This window comes from Lynx canadensis, chromosome B2 (assembly GCF_007474595.2).
Source record: "Lynx canadensis isolate LIC74 chromosome B2, mLynCan4.pri.v2, whole genome shotgun sequence".
NCBI classification, from domain to species: Eukaryota; Metazoa; Chordata; class Mammalia; order Carnivora; family Felidae; genus Lynx; species Lynx canadensis.
In genome coordinates this window covers 36123022-36146157 of record NC_044307.1, presented here as the reverse complement: position 1 = coordinate 36146157, position 23136 = coordinate 36123022, and the positions used below count along the sequence as shown (strand labels likewise).

The window sequence follows — 23136 nt, the reverse complement described above, 5'->3', positions numbered from 1 at the left end:
CCCACATATTCTGAGAGGAAGACGACAAAGAACGGAGTGACCAGGTCATTAATTCCCTGGACGTACCCACTGGCAGGGTGTCGGATGGCCCAAATAAATAGAATTCTTTCGAAGATCTAGGAAAAGGAGAGAGAAGACAGGACTGTTAAATCATAGGGATACCCTCCCTCCCTCCATTTACCTATGTCACAATTTGCCCCAGGGATGCTGCCAAATTTTTAGGAAAATTCTAAAGCTACTCTGGGACAAAGGAAGTTTATAAATGCAGAAAGTTTCTAAGATGTTGGTTGTTTTTAAGCAGGGGTAGATAGACAGTTCTTGCCTTTGTTTCTCTTTTCAGTATCCAGCCACTGTGATATAAAATGGGGAAAACGGGGGGGGGGGGGGGGCCTGGGGGCTCAGTCAGTTAAGCATCTGATTTCAGCCCAGGTCATGATCTCACGGTTTGGGGGTTCGAGTCCCATGTCGGGCTCTGTGCTGACAGCTCAGAGCCTAAAGCCTGCTACGGGTTCTGTGTCTCCCTCTCTCTCTGCCCCTCCCCCGCTCGTGCACATGCGCGCTCTCTCTCTCTAAAATAAATGGATGTTAAAAAATAAAATGAGGAAAATGGGAAGGGCAGGGACACAAAGGGCTTAGGAAAAGGTCTGTTTATCGATGTCCCTAACCCAGGCCACCCCACTCTCATTTGCAGATAACGATTTCTTGATTTCCAGAAGCAAGATGGTAAAACATCTAAGTTCTGATACCTTTTTCACACCTTTTTTTATCATTGTAGGATGTGGAGTAGAAACGCCTTCCCCACCACGCTCCCCTTTCTCCCCGCTGAGACGGAGGAAAACTTATACCTACACTTACTCCTAGCCCAGCCTGACTGAGAACTGTCAACGCAGGAAGTCATTGTGTGTATCAGGATGCAACCCAGACATTCGCTGGGGAAAGGAAAGCAAATAAAACAAATCCTACAGCTGGGAATTTGAGAACAGAGAAATCAGCCTGGGCCTCCATGGGGAAGCCACCGGGGTTAAGTATATTAGCCACAAGAGACCAGAGACCTAGACTGAGGAGAAGGAAAAGATCTTTAGGGTCCCTTTTCAGAGTCTGGTCCTGCCCCATTCAGCTACACTCCCTCTGCCTTCATTAGGCTCTCAGCTATCCCCCCATCTTCTCTGATACTATTCATCCCTGGGCTTCATCCTGGTGGCCAAAACTACCAGTCCGACACGTTCCTTACACTGGCTTTGACTGGGCTGCCTCGTGTCTCTGTGAGCCACACCAGAGGGACGGCAGAGCTGATGGTGACCACGTGTGGGGGGCACGGGAGATGAGAGGGCCTCCATCGCGCACACATGGGCTCTGGGGGCAGACTGAAGAGGGCTTCTTAGAGGTCAGGTGCAAGGAAGAAAGCCCCCCAGGGAGAACAACGGGAAGGAAATGCTTGTATGGCTTTGGAGTTGGTAAGCTAGCGCAGGAGAGAAGTAGAGAATCTAGAGACACAATAAAGGATGTGTCCCAGCCCCCGTGTTGAGTCTGCCTTCCAGCTGCAGAGGGAAATGAGACACACGCCCATTGTCAACACTCTTGCCCTTACAGGCAGTGAGAACAAGCCCTACCAGGAAGCAAGCTGGCCTCTCTGCCTCCACTAGACTTGCCCACTTGCTCTCTGGGGCTGAGGGAAGGGCGTGACATCCTCACGTGGGTTAGGCCCAACACTTTAACGGGGGCCCTCTTACATTCTCTCCTCCCTCCCTTGAAACACAAGCCCAAGCTCAGGCTAGACCCACCATGTTCAGGAAGATCGCAAGGGGCTCCTGCCTGCCTCCTGTGGCCTGTGTCTGTCTGGACGTCTCTGTTAGTTCTGAGAGAGGAGGGGAGGGGCAGAGACAGAAAGAGAGAGAGAATCCCAGGGCTTCTGCTCCACACTGTCAGCTCCTCGTGAAAACACAGATCCTCGCTGACTGGTTTCAACAGTGGCCAAGGGCATGGAGGCCAGCAGCTCACAATCAGGAGACCTGTGACAATCCCTGCTTGCTAAAGATGGGACAATGCAGGTGCTCACACACCGTACAAGTGAAGATGCCACAGACATGGCCTGGCACCAGGCCTGGTTACCAGGGGAGACCGTGGAACCTGCATGACAGAAAACAACCTGGGACAATCTTGCCTTGTGGAGAAGAGTGGAAGGGATAATCCCTGAAGATTTTTCTTGCACCCCTTGTACTTGGGTAATTCTGCCTTACTGTAGTCAATTCTCAAGTTACCTTTCAGATATGCAAAGCAAGCCTTTCAGTATTCTGTGTTGCTTAGTTCTCTGCTCCTTGGTCGGCATTTTAAGCAATACTCTGTGAGAGGACTATAGCCAGCTAGAAGCAAAGATGATTCAAGACAAAATGGAAAGAATGTAGTTTGAGTTCCCTTCTTTGTATTCAGATTCTACTACTAGAAGCATGTTAAACAAACTGCGTTCCCTGTCTCCAAGTTTACAGTAAGCACGCGCAGGTAAAAGAGAAGTATCTGAACATCTCCAAGTTAAAGCATAAGCAGGGCTGAGCCGTGGGAAACAATGGGAGGCACAAAGGGACCCTCAATGGGTCTTCAGCTTCCTTTGAGCTGAATCTTAGAGTTAAAATAATGCTGTCACCACCCCCTTCAAATCTTCTTAATGCTACTGGTAAGTCATGAGGGATCCCACCAGTGGAGATCTGCATTTAAATAGAATTATGAATATAATCTAAAGTCAAATAGAAATTATTTTGAGCATTTTTACCACCATCCCTCTCTATTCCGAGGAAAACTGAAAACGGGATTCAGAGAGGACTTACACCCAGCGTCCTAGCTACCGTGAAGCTGCTAAGGAAATCCCTAGTCTCAAGGAGGTTATAATTACTGCTTGGGTCAAAAGATAACAGTCCCACTGAGACCTTCTATGCGTTTTGTGGACTTGTCAGATTTCACAATATCATGACTACTTCAACTTCTGGGTATATTCTCAGAAGGATTTAAAACAGGGACTCAAACAGACATAATACCCAAAGTGGAAGCAATCCAATTGTCCACAGAGGACAGAGTAGACGGACAATTTGTGTTACACACATATAACGAATATTATTCAGTTTTAAGAGGAAGGAAATTCTGACACGCGTTACAACATAGATGAACTCTGAAGATATTATCATGCCAAGTGAAATAAGCCAGTAAGTAACGCAAGGACCGATAATATATGGTCTTACTTGTTTGCAGTACCTGAAATATTCAAACCCATAGAGACAGAAAGTAGGATGGTGGTTGTTGGGGATGGAGAATTATTATTATTTTTTTAATGTTTATTCATTTTGAGAGAGGAGGGGAGGGGCAGAGACAGAAGGAGAGAGAAAATCCCCAGTAGGCTCCCTGATGTCAGCACGGAGCCCAACGTGGGGATTGATCCCATGACCCTGGAATCACGATCTGAGCTGAAACCAAGAGTCAGACGCTCAACTGACTGAGCCACCAGGCGCTCCCAGAATTATTATTTAATGGATACAAAGTTTCAGTTTGGGCAGACGAAAAAAGTCATAAAGACAGGTGGTGGTCATACCACAGTGTGAATGTACTTGATGCCGCTGAACTGTGCACTTAAAAAGGGTTAAAATGGGACATTTCACGTTACACACACTTACCACAATAAAAAGACCATCACTAGCCCAGCTTGATAAAGTAGAGCAAACACAGGACTAGGAATTCTGAGGTATGAGTTCTAGCCTTCATTCTGTTACAGTGTGGCCTTAAAGCCCCGGATAAGTCCCTTAACTTCTCAGAGTGTGACCTGGCCCATAGATTTGTCGAGGAGAACAAACGAGAATGCACAAGAAAGAGCTCTGCAGGGACCACAGCTCCGTATCCGAACAGAAGGTACCCCCATGATTAGCCACACACCTGCCCACGGCCGGAGGGAGGTCTAGGACACATACATGCAGAACAGGTGCTGTGGAGACATGGAGCGGAGAAGGGCCGAGAACGGTTAAGTACTTCCCTTACCTCCTGTACAAGCGGCTGCTGGAACAATGGAATGAGAGGATTTGTCCTTGGAATGTCGATGTGAATCTGAAAAAGAGAAGTCATGTCTAAAAACACAAATGCCAGTTTGTTCTTTTGAGAAGTTATTTTCTTAAGATCTGCGAATCAAGGGGGTAAGAGTGACAGCACAGTATCTTCAGAAAGAACTGACGGACATACCAGAAGAGTCTAATTAAGCCCGCCTGTCCATCTGGAATACGTTTCCATGACAGCAATAGCTTACTGAAACTGAGGAAACCTCCGCAGATAAACCACTTATGTCGAACAGCAACGGGCTTCACGACCTAAAGAACCCACGGCCTAAGAGAATCGCCCTGGAGTCTGTTTCACTCTGGGCTGGTGCTTACTCAACAGAAATGATCAAAATGTGCGTCCCTCTTTCAGAGTCTTACTCATCAATAGTTCCCAAGAGCGGAGAGAGCTCTAAAAGTGGCAGACATGTGACTGGCTTGGGAACCAGAGGGAGCCGGCATTCAGTAACTGTCACTGCCAAGTCCTCACTTCTGTTACCAAAGAGGTCACGACAGCTGGTTTCAGCTTCAGGATTTCTCCGAGCCTTAACGATCGATCCCAAGGACCGCGGCGGCGACAGCAGCAGAAGCTACTTTGGCTCTTGAGGCTTCCTGAAGACAGCTGCCAGCAACCTGGGCTTTTCCCCTCGCCCCTCTTCTTCCTCCCCTCCTCTTTTAGCAGGCGGTGGGGACCACCGTGAGGGTGATGGAACACTGCCTGCCGAGCCTGTTGGTAACTACTGCTCCTGCAGACACACGGGCAGACATGGGTGCTGAAACGGCACTAGCTGCCAGGTGGACATACTAATGTCACACAGTCTAGAGGGACTGGACCACTCCTGAGTGAGCTTCTCTTTCACTCTGTGCCCCGGGACCCTTACTACTTGCGGCCTGGGACCAGTAGTGCTGACACCGCCTGGGAGTTTGTCAGAAGTGAAGGTCTCAACCCAGACCCACTGAATCAGAATCTGCATCTTATCATAACGCTTGGGTGAGATTTTATCAAGACCCTGGATGACTTGTATGCATGTGGAAGTTGGGGAAGCAATGCCACTGATCAGTGCAAAAAAAAAAAAAAAAAAAAAAAAAAAAAAAAAAAAAAAAAAACCAGAAAAAAAACAAAAACTCTATTTAAAATGGCTAAAATCAGAGCTACTCATTAGAAACAGGGGAAGCAGTTCTGGGAATAAATTTAATTCCTAACCAGCATACCACAGCCTGAAGACTCGGAAATCCTGCACTATGACAGTTCTCCCAGGAGAGACATCTGACAATTATGATTCGTAACCAAAAAGGTGATGACTGTACCTGTCGGTAGGTATCCTGGTGATGTTCCTCATTTCGAGAGTCATAATACTGCTCAATGAAGCCAAAATATTCCTCCCGCTTCCGCTGCAGGGTCAACTTCCTCCTCTCGGTGTTTGCTGGGAGATAGCCCTACAGACAGGACCGTGGTTAGACGGGGACACACGTTGGTTGCACGAGTCCTTAATTTTTATTTTAGCCTAAGGATTGGCTTGGCAACCGTCAAAGGGGCGGAAGGACAGCTGCCAAGAGCACAAGAATCCTCCCTTTTTGGGTCCGGCCGCCCAGCGTCTGCTCTCTCCTTCTTCAATGAGACTCACATGTGGGCAGATGAAGCCAGGCCAGCTTTCCCAGGGTTACGTGCACACTCCCGCAGCCCTGCACTGTAGTTGCAGTGCATGCTGCTGGTGAGCGCCCCGGAGCTGGCTCGGCAGAGCAATGAATCTAGGTCAGTGGGAGGGAACTGGACCCGAGTGGAGGCCTCTGGAGGGCTGCGTGTGTGCAAGGCAATACTTCCGGGAATCCCAGCCCTACGGCCACCTCTACGGCACATCCCAGGGGTGTGCCTTGGAAGTCTGTGCCAGTCACACGTTCTTCTCCACGCTAATATTCAGAACTGCCAGCTTAGAAAGCTGAATGGAATCTGTGACGCGGGCAGCCACAACGTGCAGACACGGAACTTCTGGCAGCAGCCTCCCGCCTAGCCAAAGCTTCAGGCCAACTTTCCTCCTCACTCCTGGTCTAGAGCCCACTCTCAACTCGTGCGGCTCCCGTTCCCGAAACCACGACCAAATCTACTCTTGTTGGCATTCAAACTTATTAGAAGTGGCGGAGGCAGTGATTACATGGCTGCAGGATCGGGACTCGTGGGGAACACTGAGGAAAGAGTCACTTCCTCTCGCAGACATTTATGTAATACATTCCCCAGGCAGGGCCTGCAGAGCAGGGACCAGGCTTCATTCATTGTTGTGTATCCCCGCAGCTGCTGGCACCATGCCTGGCAGACAGCAGGCCCTCAATAATTCCTTGCTAGATGAATGAATGAATGAATGAATGAATGAACGTGACAGGCTCAGGAAGTCCGAGCGTCCCTATCACAGAGGCTGGCACAGTGCTCTGCCCTCAGTGAGAGCGGGACTGGTGCAGGCTCCTGGGGGAGGCCCATGTCTCACCTCCTCACAGTGCCAGAGTCGCTTTCCACCACTCTGGTTATTCCTACTGAGGAAAGAGTGAAGTCTGGGGAGTGTGGGAGCCTGTCCAAACAAGTGCTGAGATCCCTACCTCACTACGCTCTTTCTCCCTGGCGTTGAGCAAGGGGGGATACACCAACAGGGAAAAGCTGTGCTCTTCTATACGTGCGTGAATAACTCGCAAGGATGTGTTTATTTAGGCGCAGAAATAAGACGACAGTCCCACAGATCTGCCACACCCAGTGGGACTGGAGGAGTCTATGCAGTAAGATGAATGTGCCCACACTAACCTCAGCAGGTAAGAAGGGCTGTGTGAGGCTCACGCTTCTCTACACAGCGGGCAGAACTCACCGACAGGAGTCTCCAGGTTATGGGTCGAACCTCCCTGGGAACCCCCGGCCAGCTACACTTCCTCAGTTCATCTGCAAACGGACAACGGCTTGATTGGATTAGCCCTTCCCACAAATGCCCTGAGACAACCCTGAGCCAGCACTGCCTGATTCCTCCCACCATTCAAGAAAGACCACCACCACCAGCAGCAGCAACGGCTACCGACAAGCACGGGGAGAAAGCCCCAGACAACAGCCCTGAGCAGCAAAGTGGCGAAGACACGGCTCTGCAGTAGTGATGCAGTCAGCTCGGAGATCAGACTCAGGGGGGCAAAGAGAGACCCGTGGGTGTGGATTTGAGTCAGAGTTGCCTCAAGGCAGAGGAGACCAAAGCCAGAACAGCTACACTATGGTCTACAGGCCGCAGAATCCAGTCCCACCTAATTTGGTCCCTAATTTCTAGTAACATACTTCTGACTTAATACCTGCATGTCACTGCAATGGGCACCAGATCAGGAGATGCTGGAAAAGTAAAAGAAGGAAGAATAAAGAGCAATAGCTTCCAGGTCTCTGAGAATTCCAGTCACCAAGAGGTCCTACCTTGCCCGGGGCTCATGGGGACTCACCTAAGTCAGTGTTGTGGCTGGAGAGAAGCTGACGGAATTTTTCTAGGCGGGTTTTCTCCCGGACAGTCATCGGGGGCGCCCCGGAAGCATTCTGGTCCGAGATGCGGGCAACCAGGGGGATGATGGGTCGGAGAGGGAGTGACTGCTGTTTGTGGAGTGGATTCCTCAGGCATGTGTCACCTGTGATAATGAAAGAGAAAGAGAACAGGCGGCAATGTAGAGCATGGATGTGGAGGGAGCCTGAGCTGGCGGTTCAGTACTGGCCCCTCCGCCAGAATCGGGTCCGAGCAGCTGGCGCGCTGTCCCAAGGTGCCCGCTGAGGGCAGCCAGGGGATGGAAAGCGTCTGCCCGGGGGAAGGACTGCATTTTTTTTTTTAATTTTTTTTTTTCAACGTTTATTTATTTTTGGGACAGAGAGAGACAGACAGAGCATGAACGGGGGAGGGGCAGAGAGAGAGGGAGACACAGAATCGGAAACAGGCTCCAGGCTCTGAGCCATCAGCCCAGAGCCTGACGCGGGGCTCAAACTCACGGACCGCGAGATCGTGACCTGGCTGAAGTCGGACGCTTAACCGACTGCGCCACCCAGGCGCCCCAGGAAGGGCTGCATTTTTATCACAGGCTCCCAAGGCATCTTATGTGCTAACAGACTCCAGAGGCCGTAGCAACTGTGACAACTTTTTTGGCAACTCTGGATGGAAACCAAATGTTTTCTTTCTACCCCAACCTGGGATGTGTCTTCATGCCTAATATTGAATGTGGGGGCAACACGGTCTAAGGTAGTGTTTGCCTTCCCTTTCCACATCACGGAGCACGTAAGCAGTGAGTTAAATTGACTGTCCTTTCATAACTGTTTCATATTCTTTATCTATCTGGGCCTTAAAAAGCAGGAGTCACAGGGAACCTGAGTGGCTCAGTCGGTTAGGCATGTAAGTAGGGCACATGTAATAAAAACAGGTGGCTGCTTGCCTGAAGCCCCAGGCCCCATGCAGCTGGCCCAAGGGCTGAGAGGATCAATATCCACGGCACAACTCGAAGCTGTTCTTGGCCCATCAATGTCCCCTGCACAGCAGGTGAGAGGCTCTGGCCCCAGGCAACCCTGTTTTGGGTTCCTCTGTGCTCCTACATTTCCCACCAAGGTGAGCCAGCTTTTAATTCTGCTGGGATATGACTGAAATAACAGGAACACAGACCCCAGCAGAACCACATGGCTGGTTCTTGACATTTCTAACCCAGATGACAGGAAGGAGAAACGAGCAGTATAGGACTGACATTTCCTGAGCTCCTACTATGTATAAGGCATCATGCTGGTCACATTTACATAGGATCTCTCATGTGATTCTTGCAACATATGGTAGGAATTATTACTTTACAGATGAAGAAACCACAGCTCAGAGAGGTTAAAAGTGATTTGCTAGTGAGACCTGAGATGCCACCTTAGGTCTGTCTGATTCCAAAATCCTTATTTATTTTACTACCCCAAAGTAAAGTCAGTTTTAAATTCTGACTGTCCTTCCATAACTACTTCATGTTCTTTATCTATCTGGGCCTTAAAAAGCAGGAGTCACAAGGAACCTGAGTGGCTCAGTCAATTAAGCATCTGACTTCGGCTCAGGTCATGATCTCGAAGTTCATGTGTTCAAGCCCCACATCTGGCTCTGTGCTGTCAGCACGGATCCTGCTTCAGATCCTATCCCACTGTCTCTGCCCCTTCCCCGCTCATGTTCTCTCTTCTCTCAAAAATAAACATTAAAAAAAAAAAATGGGCTAAATGGGTAAGGGGCATTAAGGAATCTACTCCTGAAATCATTGTTTCACTATATGCTAACTAATTTGGATGTAAATTTAAAAAAATAAAAAATAAAATTAAAAAAAAAAAAAGGCAGGACTCACAACAAGAATTAAATGATGAGGGGTTCCTGGGTGGCTCAGCTGGTTAAGCATTTGGCTCGGGTCATGATCTCACAGTTTGTGAGATCAAGCCTCATGTCAGGCTCTGTGTTAACAGCATGGAGTCTGCTTGGGATCCTCTCTCCCTCTCTCTCTGCCCCTCCCCTGCTTGCATGCATGCTCTCTCTCTCTCTCAAAATAAATAAACATTTTTCAAAAAATAAAGAAAGACAGGGCGCCTGGGTGGCTCAGTTGGTTAAGTGTCCAATGTCCGCTCAGGTCATGATCTCGTGGTTTGTGAGTTCGAGCCCCGCGTTGGGCTCTGTGCTGACAGCTCAGAGCCTGGAGCCTGCTTTGGATTCTGTGTCTCCCTCTCTCTCTGCCCCTCCCCTGCTCGTGCTCTGTCTCTCTCTCTCTCAAAAATAAATGAACTTAAAAAAAAATTTTTTTTAAATAAAAAATAAAGAAATCCTCTCTTGGAAAAAAAAAAAAAAAAAGATGAGCACTCAGCAACATGCACAACTAGAAGGTTTACAGAAGCAACAGTCACAGGGTATTTGGCTGGGATGCCTAGTGTAACATGGGGCCTAGGAAACACAGACCACACACTGGGGGCCTGAGAGCGATGTGCACCTCTGATATCACAGATTAACACATGATGTTCACAGGAGGGGACCTCATAAAGGGAATGTTCTGGACAGTCCTGGCTGTATGAGGGCTGCACCTTTACTAGGGATGGGGGCGGGGAGGGGGGTGCTTCCTCACACTTGAGATCCTTTAAGACCCTCAATCACAGCATACAGACACTTCCAACAGCCTATAGCTACGGCCAGTCAATCAACACTGAACACCCACGTGGGCACGGCACTGAAGGTGGAACCTGGAGCCCGATCGGCGATGGAAAATGGCTGTGGCATTTTAACAGCCTCACAGCCTAAGTTCATGACCATGTGCTTATTCTGAAATTGCAGAAGTTGTTCTCTTAGAGCACGAGTCGGGACACACGCCAGGCTCTGACATTCTTCCACTTCCCTTCGCCCTTTACCAGTCAGCCATTCTAACTTTCACTGGAATAATGACACTTCCCTCTCTGACTCAGAATAACTGGCTTCCATAAAACCCTCTAGAGCAAAATTACATACAGCAATGGATGGTTAAGAGGGTACACTGAGAGACCCCAAACATCTGATAAAACCACCATTACCTCAACCACTTGCAGAAGCCAGTTTCCCAAAAAGAAACAGAAGGCGTGTCTCCTCCCACGCCGCCCCCAACCTGAGGCTGTGACACAGAGCCTCCAGGCACATGTTGCTCCATTCCTTAGGAACAGGAAAGGAACAACCTTACTAGTGACTGCTCCCCAGGGCCGAACAGGCCAAACAACAGTGCCACACGTTTGTGAAATTCAGCCACTAACAACTTTACATACATGAGTCAATAATCTTAAACCTGACCAGGCCCAAAGAAATGTGAAGCAACCAAAGAGCAAAAGTTCTAGACCCCATCACAGGGAAAGGAAGAACAAAACGGCAGGCAAAAATGGGGTGTCAGCAAGTGAAGCCCCAAGTAGCCATCAAGGTGTGGGGGCGGAACAAGCAGAGTCTATGACCTATTGGGCTCAGGCTTGAGCTTTCGCATTTACCATTCAATGGAAGATCTGAGTAATGCCCTAGAGAAAAACTGTTCACTTGAGGTGCACTCTGCTGAAAAGGGTGAGGCTGTGGAAGGGGGCAGGATGGACTTACTGGAATTTCTGGACAGCTGAGCGTCACTGCTGGACTTTATGACCTTGTAGCTGGCAGGAACATCGGATGTTGTTGACTGGGAGCGTTCTGGTTTCACCCTCAGCTTGCTGTGGTTTTCTAGGACTTGGGCTGCGGTCGCCAGAGCAACTTTTGAGTTTAGAGTTTGGAAAGAAGGGGAGGAAAAGTCCTCTTCCTCATCATCGCCAATGTCCCAAGCATCACTGGTATTCCGGGCAAACTCATGGAAACTGGAGGCCTTCTTATTCTTCAAAGGAACTGCGTTGACTTTTGACCGTTCTTTGATGAAGCTTTAAGAAAGGAGACACCATTACCAGGGAATGATCTGACACTTCTGACCACCTTCACTGGCTTAATATGAACAGTACGACAAACTAGTTGATACATAACCTTTACCTTCTACAAATAAAAACAGCTGTATCCATTCCTCATCTAGAGGCATCTAGACCAGCACTACTATACTGCAGAGACTGATGGAGGAGCAGAGACAAAAATGCTCACCAAATATCCCATGTGCTTCCTTATACTTCCCAGCCCCCCACCCCCGCCCCGTATTCAGACAAGGCTAGAAGACTAGTTCTGGCCAATAAGCTGAGGAGAGAAGTGAGGAAATCACTCCAAAGCCAAAGCAGACAAGCACAGGGATGAGTTCTCTCTGCATAATCTTTCTTCTACTGTGGTAACTGGCCAGGCGCCTCCCTCACCTGGGAAGCAGAGTGACTGCGTAGGGTAGAGCCTGCCCTCCACTCCCACTCAACTCCACTCTGGACACATAGCATGAGGAAGGAATAAATGAACCTTTGTTGTGACAATCCACTGAGATTCCAGAGTTAATCTGCTACGGTAACATAACCTAAACTATTCCTTAGAGTAGGACATGAACTCCTGGCAGAACCAGAGATAATTTTAGGCAGTCCATATGTAGCATGAAACATCAAGTTCCAGAATGAATGAGATGTTCCTTTTTCATTCTGTTAAAGTCCTTCAGCTAGCCTAAAGGAGACAGTCTCAGTATGGTGCTACTCTGTCTTTAAGACTATTTTTTAACAAAGGGAGGACAGCCTCAGATCAACATGTTTGCAAGCAACATCAGCTGGTTTAGAATTTTCTTAATAAGAGAGTTTTGTTTTTTTCACTGTGTTTACTTTTAAGGTTACTTCTTCTATTTTTGGCAAATGATAATTAGCTTTCCACTTCTAATTTACAGAAGTGATGAGGTTTACTTTAAAATATCAATGTGGGGAGCCTGGGTGGCTCAGTCGGTTAAGTGTCCGACTTCAGCTCAGGTCATGATCTCACGGTTCGTGGGTTCGAGCCCCGCGTCGGGCTCTGTGCTGACGGCTCAGAGCCTGGAGCCTGCGTCGGATTCTGTGTCTTCCTCTCTCTCTCTGCCCCTCCCCCACTCGTGCTCTGTCTCTCTCTCCCTCTCAAAAATAAATAAACATTAAAAAAATTAAAAAAAAAAAAGATAAAATATCAATGTGGAATTATGGAAAGAGCCTAAATGTCCATCATCTGATGAATGGATAAAGAAATTGTGGTTTATATACACAATGGAATACTACGTGGCAATGAGAAAGAATGAAATATGGCCTTTTGTAGCAACGTGGATGGAACTGGAGAGTGCTATGCTAAGAGAAATAAGTCATACAGAGAGAGACAGATACCATATGTTTTCACTCTTATGTGGATCCTGAGAAACTTAACAGAAGACCATGGGGGAGGGGAAGGAAAAAAAATGGTTAGAGAGGGAGGGAGCCAAACCATAAGAGACTCTGAAAAACTGAGAACAATATGAGGGTTGATGGGGGGTGGGAGGGAGGGGAGGGTGGGTGATGGGCATTGAGGAGGGCACCTGTTGGGATGAGCACTGGGTGTTGTATGGAAACCAGTTTGACAATAAATTTCATATTAAGAAAAAAAAAATATATATATATATATATATCAATGTGGGTCGCCTGGCTGGATCAGTCGGTAGAGCATGTGAATCTTGACCTCAGGGTTGTGAGTTCGAGCCCCACATTGGGTGTAGCAATTACTTAAAAATAAAATCTTAAATACACACACACACACACACACACACACACACACACAAATCTAATTGAGGTTTTTTAAGAGGTTATTTTTAAAAAATGCATTCAGTAAAATAACAGAACAGACTTTGGCAAAAAAACGTGAAGATGGTACATGACGACAGTTTGGGAAAACTAGATTGACTCACTGAGGAAAGAGAGCTTAGTCCTAGGAGTCATGCGAATCATTCCTACTTTCCTGACCTTTTCCTCTTTAGGTCTCCCCTTTAACATCTGTGGGCCCTTATTCTGGATCCTGGGGACTACGTGGTTGGGACATTTCTAACTCAGTCTTGTCTAACATCCCTCAAATCCCAAACCTTGTGTACATTTGCACCTGGAGCCTGAATGCACTGGAGTAAAGACATCACTTGGGAATGCAAGCTGGTGCAGCCACTCTAGAAAACAGTATGGAGGTTCCTCAAAAAACTAAAAATAGAACTACCCTACGACCCAGCAATTGCACTACTAGGCATTTATCCACGGGATACGGGTGTGCTGTTTCAAAGGGACACATGCACCCCCATGTTTATAGCAGCGCTATCAACAATAGCCAAAGTATGGAAAGAGCCCAAATGTCCAGCGATGGATGAATGGATAAAGAAAGCGTGGTATATATATATACTAGGGAGTAATCCTCGGCAATCAAAAAGAATGAAATCTTGCCATTTGCAACTACATGGATGGAACTGAAGGGTATGATGCTAAGTGAAATCAGTCAGAGAAAGATAAATATGATATGACTTCACTCATATAAGGACTTTAAGAGACAAAACAAATGAACATAAGGGAAGGGAAAGAAAAATAATGTAAAAACAGGGTGGGGGGGCGCCTGGATGGCTTGGTCGGTTAAGCGTCCAACTTCGGCTCAGGTCATGATCTCACGGTCCGTGAGTTCGAGCCCCGCGTTGGCCTCTGTGCTGACGGCTCGGACCTGGAGCCTGTTTCAGATTCTGTGTCTCCCTCTCTCTCTCTGCCCCTCCCCTGTTCATGCTCTGTCTCTCTCTGTCTCAAAAATAAACAAACGTTAAAAAAAAAATTAAAAAAAGGGAGGGGGACAAAGCATAAGAGACTCATAAATATAGAGAACAAACAGAGGGTTACTGGAGGGGTTGTGGGAGGGGGGATGGGCTAAATGGGTAAGGGGCACTAAGGAATCTACTCCTGAAATCATTGTTGCACTATATGCTAACTAATTTGGATGTAAATTAAAAAAATAAAATTAAGTATTATGTTGAAAAAAAAAAAAAAGACATCACTAATTGCCTCCCTGATTCCTCCAGCAAAGCACAGTGATACTAGAGCGGAAACCAGGTTCTGCCAGAAAAGCTGAATTTCCCCATTTCCAGGAGCTGTTTCTTCCCTTTGGGTAGAGGTGGGTGGTCTAACAACCCATCTCATCTCCCTCGATGAGTCCAATGCTTATCCTAAAAGATAATTGTCATTAACACTGATAAATACAGTCTGGGAGCTCATACAGCTCAGCTCATCGATATGTCCTTACTATTAGCATCAGAAAAGGAGTAAGATTTTAACTCAGGCATTGTTTTCAAAGCTGGTCTTACACAGAGTAAAGGAAGAGAAGACATCACACAAAATACAAGGGAGAAAACTAGATTACAAGATGCAGCAGTTCAAATGTGATAGAAACAAAATACCATTTTCTACCCGCCAAGTTAGCAAAGATCTAAACAGCATTCTCTTCAGTGTTGCCAAGGGTGCAGTGGGACCGCCATCTAATGGTGCGGGTGAGGGTGTATGTTGTACAGCCTTCTGGAAAACAATCTGGCAACATACATACCATAAGCCCGAAAATGGTTTATAATTTCTGACCCTAACAAAATAACCAGAGGGTCAAAGGATCTAAGACAGTTTATCATGGTGTTATTTTGGTTAAAAACTGAAAACAGCATAAACATCTAGAAATTGGAATGATGAAATTTGTTCAGCCACCAGATGAAATGTTATAATGCCACTGAAAAGCACATCTCACAGGCTATTAAGTAACACTAGAAAACAATCTCAATAAAGTGAAAACTGGAGCCAAAAAAATATATTTTTATAATCTCTATATTAAAAAAAAAGTATATGCATAGAAAAGACCAGAAAGAAAATACATCAAAATGTTAACAGTGCTTATCGCTAGGCTGTGGAATTATAGGGGATATTTCATTTCATTTCTATAGGTCTCTGAATTATTTGTGTCTTCTACAGTGAGCATATTATTAACCAGTGGATAAGGTTGTTGGCTTTCATCAGTCCCCAAAGTAAGGGTACTTATAAACTTACTAAACAAACGATCAGAAACGAGCAAGAGCTCAAATCAAAGAAAATAAAACTGGGACAACACATTGTGAATATCTGCTGTCAAAAATCCATCCACAAGCCAGAAGAGGCAAAGTACTCGTCTGTGGACCTGCTGAGGCTGCAGGTTCTGGACTCATCACTATGACTGTTTCTCTTTTGTAAAGGGGGATGTAGAATCCATTGCCTGTAGAACATACCTCAGAGGGTCCACTGTCAAGAACAAATAGGCAGATGTGTAAGAAAGCTCTGCCACCAATAAAATACTGCATACAAGTTCGTGGTTACTGTCGTTTTCCTCTTTGGAGGCTATGTGTACCTCAAGATTGCACACAATGAACCCAACTGATTGATACGGAGTACCTTGGATACCAAGATTAACCACCGTGTTTTTCTGGTTGATGTTTCCTAAATACTCTCTCTCTCTCTCTCTTTTTTTTTTTAAAGTAGGCTCCACACCCAACATGGGGCTTGAACTCACGACCCAGTAATCAAGAGTCACATGCTCTACCAACTAAGTCAGCCAGGCGCCCCTCTTAAATACTCTCTTGATATTTTTAAGATTTTTAAAATAAGCCATCAAATCAAGAAGCTAAATTTTTTTTATTTTTTTTATTTAAAAAAAATTTTTTTTAACATTTGTTTATTTTTGAGACAGAGAGAGACAGAGCATGAACGGGGGAGGGTCAGAGAGAGAGGCAGACACAGAATCTGAAACAGGCCCCAGGCTCTGAGCTGTCAGCACAGAGCCCAACGCGGGGCTCGAACTCACAGACTGTGAGATCGTGACCCGAGCTGAAGTCAGACGCTCAACTGACTGAGCCATCCAGGCGCCCCAAGAAGCTAAATTTTAACTCAGGCCAAAGAAGTGACTGGATGCTGATAGTTTAACACTGGGTGAAGCACACATACACGCTGCACTGGATGGAAACATTGCACCAAGAGATGGGACATGCTAAGACTCAGGCTCTAACACATCTGTACAAACAAAGGAGGTAAATCAGCCAAGTGGTGGGTACATGAGGATTTGTTATATTTTTCTTTACATCTTTTTAAGCATTCAAGTATTTCATTACATTTTTTGAAGGAGATGAAGATTCAATATAAGTCAACTATTGAGATTAAGAATTGGAATTACTCAGGTGAAGACTTCTGCAAATAGAAACTGGAAGGACATATTGCAACACACTGAAGAACAAAGAAAGGAGGAAAGGCTGTCATTCCCTGTGACAGGAAGACAAGAGACTCAAAGCAGACCATCTTGAGGCCACTGGAAATTATTTTAGAGATGCCTATTCCACAAAACCCAGAACGCAACCAACCAGTCAAAAAAAGTCAGCTCCGTCTTCTGGAAAGAGGCCTTCATGGAGGAAGGGGTTGGTACCACCAGGAGGGGTAGGAGTGTGAGGACTGAGGGTTGGTGAGAACCAGTTACAGAATGAAAGAGGCAGGTCAGAGTGAAAAGGTTCCTGGGTTGCCACTGAGAGGAAACAAGAAAATCTGCAGACCAGCAACAACGGTGGGATGATTTAAAGTTGAAGCATTTCCATGTTTATTCATTTTGTTCTCTCCGAAGGAGAGAATATAAATTTATACATACGTTAAAGTGTGAATGTATTGGCTATTTACTAGGTGCCAGGTTCTGTGCTAATATTTATATATACCCATTTTCTGATCAATGCTCATTCATAAGGCTATAAGGTACTATTACTTTTTGAGGTATTATTATTATTATTATTATTCCTATTTGCAGATCAGGAAACTGAGGCTTACTGAGGTCATGAGCAGGCAGCAAAGTCTGGGCTCAAATCTAGGTCTACCTGACCTGACGGCCTGCATACACTCTTTAACTCATCTACCTAGAAAAGGAGGTCTAGTAAGATCTGCAGCCCAGGAAGAGGAGTTGCCAGGCAAATGGAGTACATACCACCACAGCCGTAGTGCCCCCACGTGTGCACAGCTGACAGCCCTAACTCTCTAGCCTTGTGCCAATCGTCTCCTGTCTACACGGAACGGGCTGTGTGTGTTGGTAGCCGGAATGGGAAGAGGCTGAATTCAGGAATATGGCCCCTGGAGGAGACACACCGCTCTTCTCTTTTGACATCAGGAGGCCCGGTGAAAAAAACCAATCCAGGTGATCCCAGCTGGGGGTACCTCTGGTTTATAGGCTGCCTCATTTTAACATGGCCCCAACTAATTGATAGCCAACCTGAGGTATCCTAACAACCACAGTGTGGCTTGAAGTTCAGCCAAGGTCGTTCAAACTGATCTGTGTCAGACTTACAACCAAACTGGCCTGTCACAGACACCTCCATCGCGCCTCCTTACGACCGAATGCCAAATTATAGCTTCAAAAGCACTTTCACAGAGACCTCTTAATTCTCCCAGTAACTCTGACCTGAGTCTTATTACTTCTATTTCACGGATGAGGAGACTCAGAGAGGTTAAGTAATTTGCCCAAGATCATGGAGCTAGAAAGTGGTGAAGAAAAAGAGATTCAAGGAGTGCACACGACCCTAAAACTCCTGAAAACGTAATTAAGTGGCACATTTGAGAGAAATCAGTCGTTTGGTGAATGGTAACTTGTTGAATGCTGACACGAGCCCCAAAGGATGTTTTGAACAAGAGTGGCTACAGGTTCTACTGGTTAGGAAACAAAAGATCAATCATTCTGTAATCTGATTGAGGCTACACCGTTTTGGGGCGCCTGGGTGGCGCAGTCGGTTAAGCGTCCGACTTCAGCCAGGTCACGATCTCGCGGTCCGTGAGTTCGAGCCCCGCGTCGGGCTCTGGGCTGATGGCTCAGAGCCTGGAGCCTGTTTCCGATTCTGTGTCTCCCTCTCTCTCTGCCCCTCCCCCGTTCATGCTCTGTCTCTCTCTGTCCCAAAAATAAATAAACGTTGAAAAAAAAAAAAAAAAAGAGGCTACACCGTTTTACTGACATGGCTGCTCGCTTAACAGAAACAGTACACAAATTTACTCAGAAAAATAATGTCTGACACTGGTGAGGGGTGTGAAACAAGCGGGGAATTCGGTGACATTCAAATAAATCCCGTCATCCCGATAACTAGTGTGGCTGCGTGTGAACCAGCTTCGTAACGCGCAACCAGGATCGTACTTTAGTGCAATTCAGAAAACAATAAATTTAGAGGCTTGTCATACCATCAAGTGGCCAATGGGGCCACTCTGCAGTAAGGCTAGCTTCATCCGAGCTGTAAAAATTATTGCTGGCAATATTATCAGTAATGGTAATAATTTGGCAAATTGAAGTCAGTATATACAGACAGGGAACGATGTACTGTGCTCATGCAGTTTAGATGATTGAAGACCCAGTGTAAAGGCTTCTGCTGTGATGGGGCTTAACCACCAGTAATTAATGGCAGTCTGAAGTGGAATGATAATCACACAGAGGAGAAAGTAATAAAAATGTCCCAACAAAGGTACTAAAATAAGGGCGATAAATGTTTTATAGTAACAATCTGGAACTGTAAAATGGTCCAGTGCAGACCTAGAGGTTGTCCCATGTTGCAGAGTGCTAACAAACCACCAAGTGCATGAAAAGAGGCGGCAATTTATTCAGTGACAATTCTATTCCCCCCAAATTGCAGAGCTAAGCAATTACTTCTATTGAAAGTATGATTGCAGGGGCGCCTGGGTGGCCCAGTCGGTTGAGTGTCCAACTCTTGATTTCAGCTCAGGTCATGATCCCAGGGCTGTGGGATTGAGCCCTGCATCAGGCTCCACGCTGAACGTGGAGCCTGCTTGGGATATTCTCTCTCTCTCCCTCTGCCCTCTCCCCTAGCTCTCACTCTCTCTAAAACAAAATTTTAAAAATAAAGAAAAGGAGAATGATATTTAAGTAAGATACACGAAGAAAAAATTAAACCTATAAAAAAAAAAAGAAAATAAAGTTGATTCCAACTCCCCTGAATGATCAGTGAAAACTTTTGTGGTTTTATATAACTAATAGCTGGGAAAACAAAAGTATATAAAATTTGTCTTGGCAGTTTGGGATATGGGAATGTTCCTCAAGACCTGTCCTCAATACAGAGTCAGGGAAAATGCACTCGATAACAGATGCAGACAAGGTGTGGTGACTCTGACATGAACATAAAATAGGACAGTACCCTCGACTGCCTTATGCATGGGTGGACTGAGTGATTTCTGTGTTAGCCACGTATTCATCAAAGGCAATTATAAAATACGCTGGAATGGATCTACCAATCAACAAATCCTGGCTGTGAAGAGAACTGGCTACAAGGAACAGAATCCTCAACCTCTGGGAGCACCTCGGTGGCGCAGTTGGTTGGGCTTCCAACTTAGGCTCAGGTCATGATCTTGCAGTTCGTGAGTTTGAGCCCCATGTCCGGCTCTGTGCTGACACCTCAGAGTCTGGAGCCTGCTTCAGATTCTGTGTCTCCCTCTCTCTCTGCTTCTCCCTGGCTTGTGCTCTCTCGCTCTCGCTCTCTCTCTCAAAAATAAATTAAAACATTAAAAAAAAAAAAAAAGAATCCTCAACCTCTGATGTTTAAATTGTAAAGACCCATGATGCCAAGGCACTACTCGGCAGGTGTCTGAGGGTCTCTTACCCGTTCCCTCAGTTTACAAGTTACCTGCTACAGCTTTCAGCATCTATTTTCACACCACCACATTCAAAAGCAGGAAAGGTGAGTAGAGACAAAAAGAGGCTCTCTTCACAAAATGATCTCTCTCTGATCGAACAGGAACATCTTTCCAGCTACCCTCCCTCAGGAGACTTTTACATCTCATGGGCCAGAACCAATGACATAAGCCCACTGCAGGCCAGTCACTGTGATTACCAAAAGATTATTATAAAAGGCTTAAACTAATACAGATACCTGCTCAAGAGCTGAATAAAATTATGGTTCTTGAGCAAGGAAGAGGCAGGGGCAGGGAAGACTGTTAGTTAAGTAGTGCCTGCTGTACCGACCGACAGACCAGATAGTCTGCTATTGGTAAAACCAGGAAAGAGTATCCATTCTACTTAATGTGAATGCCACACAATTGTCACAGAAAACATGCTCCCCTATGAAGAGCAAGGTACAAACTAAGAAGCACTAAAGTAAAGCTCACTGTCTAAGTGCATGCAATGATTTCATTCCTTCAACCCATAAATGTTTACTAAGTGCCTAGTACGCGCTGCGTGCTCTTCTAGGTACTAAGGGTACAGAGGTGAATAAAGGAAAATCCCTGCCCTCAAAGAGCTTATACTGTGGCTTCTGGTGTAAAAACTGTGCATTACAGAAAAGAATAGCAGTCGCGCTTCCAAAGTGATTCAGAAGACCGTACCTTCCACATACCGGCCAAATTGCCATCTTTTTGCAATGAGTTGGTAGAATTACAGAAAGTTCACCACATGTTCAGCTAAGTTATTATTTTTTTTAATATTAAAATGCCGGGGTGCCTAGGTGGCTCAGTCAATTAAGCATTTGACTCTTGATTTCGGCTCAGGTCATGATCTTGCGGTTTGTGAGATCAAGCCCCCCACTGGGCTCTGTGCTGACAGTGCAGTGCCTGCTTGGGATTCTCTCTCTCTCTCGCTCACTCTGCCCCTACCCCCGCTTGCGTGCACACACATGCACTCTCTCCCTCAAAAGAAACATTAAAAAAAAACTTTAAATATTAAAACATTGATAATGTACATCTGTTATGGCATTTTTGTAGGTATTCAAAATACTTTAATATACATTATCTTTACTCCTTCCTTGACTGTTAAGGAAAGAAAGGGTAGATATTATTACATGGGCCCCAGAAAGATGACAACTTAGGTCTCCTGTACCTCTCAAATCATTCAGCTTTCACCACAAACTACAGCTTTCCTGGAAATAAGTCTTAAGATGAAGCGTGCCCAGAGACAGAGCCCAAAATTCTTAGAAAATCTGAGAAGATGATGCATCTCTTCATTTAAATTCACTGTGGCTGATTGATGGCCCATGAGAGAAAGGAGCGATGAAGTGATAATTGGGGGTATGAATACACACGCACACATCTTGGGTTTGACCAGGGTTTCTATTGTGTTCGAAAATAACTTATTAGAATTTTACTAGAGAAATAACCTCCAGGGAGCTTTTAACTCTACTGTATGGCTAGATTTCTTTGAGGCTGGAGAAAGAGGACCTGAAGAATACCAGCCCTACAGTTATATTCTATTCGCCCCAGTCCTCATAGTATAAGTGAAGACAAGATGGCAGACCTATATATATTCAGAAGCAATGAACCCCAGAAAGGAGGCTCCTACCAGAAGGTCATCAGTCATCCAATTTGGAGACGATATTTAACCAATAAAGACCCTTCCATCAGAACAAAGGGTCCAACACCAAACCCTGCATATACCAGCTTCCAATGCAGGAAAATAAATCTCTGGTGTGAGTTAATTTCCCACTTAATAATAGATCATTTAGAGGTAAGAAGATTGCTCATCTCTTGATCCAAAATAGAGCAGGGGAGAAGCCAGAAAAGATCAAAGTAGAAACTGTCATTTCAACAAAGTAGGGGAAGGTTTGAGAGTTTTAAAAGAAGTACATGCATTAGGGGCGCCTGGGTGGCGCAGTCGGTTAAGCGTCCGACTTCAGCCAGGTCACGATCTCGCAGTCCGTGAGTTCGAGCCCCGCGTCAGGCTCTGGGCTGATGGCTCAGAGCCTGGAGCCTGTTTCCGATTCTGTGTCTCCTTCTCTCTCTGCCCCTCCCCCATTCATGCTCTGTCTCTCTCTGTCCCAAAAATAAATAAACGTTGAAAAAAAAAAATTAAAAAAAAAAAAAAAAAAAAGAAGTACATGCATGAAAGGAAAACTATCTTGACTTACTTTTTGGTGAGCCGAGGGTCCAGAGGGGGGTGTTGTGCTCCGTACACAGGCTGGATGCTGGAACCAAGAAAAAAAGAAAGAAGAAAATTGTCAGAAAGCTAAATATGTCAGGTAAGTATCATCTGCATCACAAAATTGGAAGGGACTTTGGGAAACAGGTCTCCTCCAAGACAACCACATCCAAGCCTTTCAGCCTGGGGGCAGGCAGAGTGTGTGATTCTTGATCTCGGGGTCATGAGTTCAAGCCGGACGTTGGGTATACAGATTAAATAAACATAAAAAAAATTAAGTCTCTGGAGAATGTTCATTTCCCACTGGGGCTTCAGCACCTTATATACCTGACAGACTGGAAGTCCTATCGGTAAAGACGACAGCACAGAAAGATAACAGGCTTTTGAGCTGGAGACAGCATGGTTTGAACCAGAACTCGAGTTCTGGCATCCGCCACCTCTGTAAACTTGCGCGAAATTACTGGACCACTTTGAGCCAGTTTTCTCGTCTGTAAAATGAGAGGATCACCTACCCCAAAAGATCACCTGGGCTAAACAACAGTGAAGCAACACTAGCTACCAAGGGAAGGGTGACCCAAGTGACTCACTGATGGCTGGTGGGCGCATAAAGTGATACAACCCACTTCAAAAAAACAGGTTGGCAATATCCAGGAGGAACGAAATATGCATACCCTAAAGCCTAGCATATTCTTCTCAAATCTGTATCTTAATAGAAATACATACATATGTGTATCAGAAGACATATATAAGACTATTCA

At 45.8% G+C, this 23136-nt stretch overlaps 1 protein-coding gene across 1 annotated transcript in view; it reads right to left on the bottom strand.

Moving 5' to 3' along the window:
* The window catches only part of TBC1D22B (TBC1 domain family member 22B), an 81275-nt gene that overhangs the window by 41070 nt on the left and 17069 nt on the right, over positions 1 to 23136 (bottom strand). The window contains exons 2-8 of the mRNA XM_030315407.2: positions 22368 to 22424; positions 11150 to 11457; positions 7515 to 7694; positions 6911 to 6981; positions 5373 to 5501; positions 4015 to 4080; positions 2 to 116 (exon numbers count right to left, since the gene is read on the bottom strand). Of these exons, the coding sequence (XP_030171267.1) occupies positions 2 to 116; positions 4015 to 4080; positions 5373 to 5501; positions 6911 to 6981; positions 7515 to 7694; positions 11150 to 11457; positions 22368 to 22424 (926 nt within the window). The remainder of the gene's footprint in view (position 1; positions 117 to 4014; positions 4081 to 5372; positions 5502 to 6910; positions 6982 to 7514; positions 7695 to 11149; positions 11458 to 22367; positions 22425 to 23136) is intronic.